Raw genomic sequence first — 3564 nt, 5'->3', positions numbered from 1 at the left:
TCGTTTCCGCACGATTCATCGGTTTTACTAGAAATAGTGGTCATGTTGTGAAAATTGACCGCATGTATTGTCCGTGGCTCGCAGCCACGATAATTGTCTGTGTTGGAACTTGTCTACTACCATCGCGCGATAAACGTTCGTATGTCTGGCGTGGCTGCGTCATCCAGAGAAATGAAAGAAAAATCACGGCAGCGATACTGCGCCGGCAAGAGACGTCGTCAGTCCCCGATTGTTTCCGACTTGTCAAATGCCGGGAAGACACGTCCGTGATCGTCACACTCCGGAGTCTCCGGATACGGACGGTCAGTGCGAGGACGTGAGGCATCGGGTGTGCCAGCATGCACGTGCCATCGTCCATCGCGATTCTTCTGCTACACCTGGCCTCGATCGCGGCCCGTCCGAGTCATCCGGAGGTCGTGGCTCGATCAAATGCGTCGAAGAAATGCTGCTTCGCCGGTTACGCGTTCAACGAGGATCTAAAGTGCGTTCACGAGGAACCGGACAGGTTCAACTACACCACGCACGATGCCTGGCGAACGATCACCTACCAACATCCGCGGCAGGTTACCACGTTGATCACGTCCGTGCAGGGCTTGAACTGCCACGATAACGAGGAGGATGACTCCAACTCGCGACATCATCCGTACGCAGACCTCCCTCGCATCTATTCCATCTTTCGCGCGCCGAGGGACTATTGTATCGAAAACATAATCAACGGTACGACGGTACTGATCAAATGCGCGGAGACCGGAGTCTCGGAAGTGACTCGGGACAGAGAGAATTCGACGGAGACGACAGTGGTGATGAAAACCACGACAACGACGACAACGACGACGACGACGATCATTACTGTGACGACCATCACCACCATCACCACCGTCAGCATGACGAATGTATCGTCAAAGGAGAACGAAACGCAGATTGTTCACCACTGCAGCGATCTGAGGAATGTGTTCTTCTGGGGCGCTCAGACTTACATGGACACCAACGTGGCCCACGTTGTCCTCACCATCATCGTCGTCGTGGTATACCTGTCCGTTCCGCAACTCGCCAGGAGCATCTACAATCGCGCGGTCCTCCGCCACAACGTTTGCCTGCTGCTGCAGGGATCCTTACTGACGTTTCTCGGCTACTGTAACTTATGCGGCATCTCGATGAGCGACAACTTGGAAACATTCTTGTGGGTACTAATGCAGTACTTCACGAACGCGACGGTATTCTGGTTGAATGTGATCTGCTTCGACATGGCACTGTCCATTACGCGGTTTCGCTGGATGATAAGCTCGGGTAAGCAGACGAATCAAGAGGAGAACAGGCGACTCCGGCTGTACGGAGTTTTCGCGTGGGGCGGCGCCTTCCTACCCGCCGTCGTCGCCGTCATCTTGGAATTTTGCCCTGGCATCCCGGAGGACCTCCCGTTTAAGCCGAATTACCGCCGTTATCATGACGGGCCGAACTACGTGGTGAACTTATATTTCTTCGGCCTACCCATGCTGACGCTCTTCCTGAACAATGTGCTGTTTGTGTTCACCACGTACAAGATCATACGAATACAACAGAGCACAGAGATAGCGACGAGGAATCAGTCCAACGCTCTTAGGAAAAAGTACTTCCTCTTCTTGCAGCTGTACTTGCTGATGGGCGCACCATGGTTTTTCGGCTTGCTTTTCGCTTGCATGAACAAGCTCGTGGTGATGAAGATTTGCCGGCTAATATGGCCGATTCTGTGGCTTTTGATGTTCGCTACCCACAAGAAACAGCGGCGGAAACTCGTCAACTTGTTGACGTTGCGATGCGTGAAGAAGAAGCCTGAGATTATCGCGATCTCGTAGAAGCAAACCAATGACTTTGCGCGATTTAGAATGAACTTGGACCGTCGATAAAATACATGCGTGATGGATCAAGTTCTTATCAACGCCGCAACCGCACAGCGTGGAAAATCATGGGATACTCCTTCTATTGTCATACAACGGTTACGTAATCGCGCGGCGACGATAGTTCCTCCTGCTGGTTCGCGCAAATTGTGCGCTCGCGGGCATTTGCATTATTTTCTTGCGCAACCCGCAGAAAACCCCCATCTCGAGGAAAAGAAGGAATAAAAAAATCAACAATGTTGCTGCCGTCGCAATATCCGATGCCGCGAACTGAGCGATGAGTCGCTGAAAAACTCGGGTACGTGGCGTCGTCGCGCGGTAGGATAATAAAGGAGTCGTGGCGCGACGTCGTTTCCTGCCGGGGCATTTTAATTACCGTATTCGCGACGCGCCATCACTCGCCCCCGCGCGCTCGTATCATCTTTTTTGTTTTACAACGTGTAGAATATTAACCTGTTAGTGTACAACGCGGAAGATACATCAGCGGCGGGCGCTTTTTGCAGGCGATCTTCCGCACCATGGAAAGATGCAATAAGAACGTGATTCTCTCCTCTTGCGGGAAAACCTCGTCTCCTGTGCTAACAGGTTGAAATATAACTGCAAAATGCTCGGGAGATATTCTTTATTTTCTACCGAATGTCATTTTTGTACCTAGTATTAGGTAGATGGAAAGGTTCTCGTATAAATATCACAGATGTTACACGGAAAGAATGATTCTGTTAAAGTAACTACAAATTTATTTAAATATACAGATCTAAAAAGAATTTTGTTAAAACAATTATGTAGGATACTCAAACTGGTTGCTACGCACAGAAAAATATTATTTTATTGCTAAAAGAAAAATAATTACTCAATTTACTTTTTTACTTTTAAGTAACAGTTACCTTCTCAACACAAAAAATATATTCTTGATAATCATTTTAAAATAGAATACTCATACAAATTTTAGACAAATTCATTATTATGTTATTCAAAACAAGAAATTGTTTTCCTTCGAAGAATATAAAAGAATGTATCGAAAAAATGACTTTATAATACTTTATAATAATTGTATAAGCAAATAGAATTTGTTTTGATTTAATAATCTTGATTAAAATATTAAACTTATTAAAATTCAGAATATAGTTTGAATAAATTTAATACGTGTAATGAACTTATGATAGATTTACGGATGTATGAAATTTTGAAATATTTGAAAGAAGTAATTATTACTTGCATCGTATAATATGTATTTTTCTATCTGCAGAACGTCAAAATTTTTTGCGAAAATCTGCTCATCATGCTTGAGATTCCTGTACTGAGAAAAAATATACTAAATTTTAATAAATATTTATTTGAACACAGTACCAACTAAACTTTACAACAATAAATATTTACTCAATAAAAATTAAATAAAATTAATAGCTTGGTACTAAAAAATATATTTGTATATTTAGTAAATATTTAGTCGGTATTTTTCAAGATTTATTAAAATTTAATACATTTTTTCAGTGTATGTAATTATTTTGATCGTCCGACAAAATTATTTTCAGATCTGTATCTGGCTAAATTTTTAGATTTCCAACAAAATCGTTTTTTCCGTATATAAACATTCAAATATCTAGTCAATTATGAGAAAATAAACAAGTCAGTTAACAATAAATAGAATTTGCTGGGAGAAATTATCTCAAATCACGATATCTTCTCGATA

At 43.3% G+C, this 3564-nt stretch overlaps 1 protein-coding gene across 1 annotated transcript; it reads left to right on the top strand.

Moving 5' to 3' along the window:
* Positions 1–326: 326 nt before the first annotated feature.
* Positions 327–2322, top strand: LOC108749486. Its single transcript, XM_018488250.1, has one exon. The coding sequence runs from the start codon at positions 339–341 to the stop codon at positions 1830–1832; it is 1494 nt and encodes a 497-aa protein (XP_018343752.1). The 5' UTR covers positions 327–338; the 3' UTR covers positions 1833–2322.
* The last annotated feature ends 1242 nt before the right edge of the window (positions 2323–3564 follow it).

The sequence above is a fragment of the Trachymyrmex septentrionalis genome, unplaced genomic scaffold (assembly GCF_001594115.1).
Source record: "Trachymyrmex septentrionalis isolate Tsep2-gDNA-1 unplaced genomic scaffold, Tsep1.0 scaffold11, whole genome shotgun sequence".
Lineage (NCBI taxonomy): Eukaryota > Metazoa > Arthropoda > Insecta > Hymenoptera > Formicidae > Trachymyrmex > Trachymyrmex septentrionalis.
Note: the sequence above shows the minus strand (reverse complement) of the source record. Positions and strands in the feature narration are given on the sequence as shown.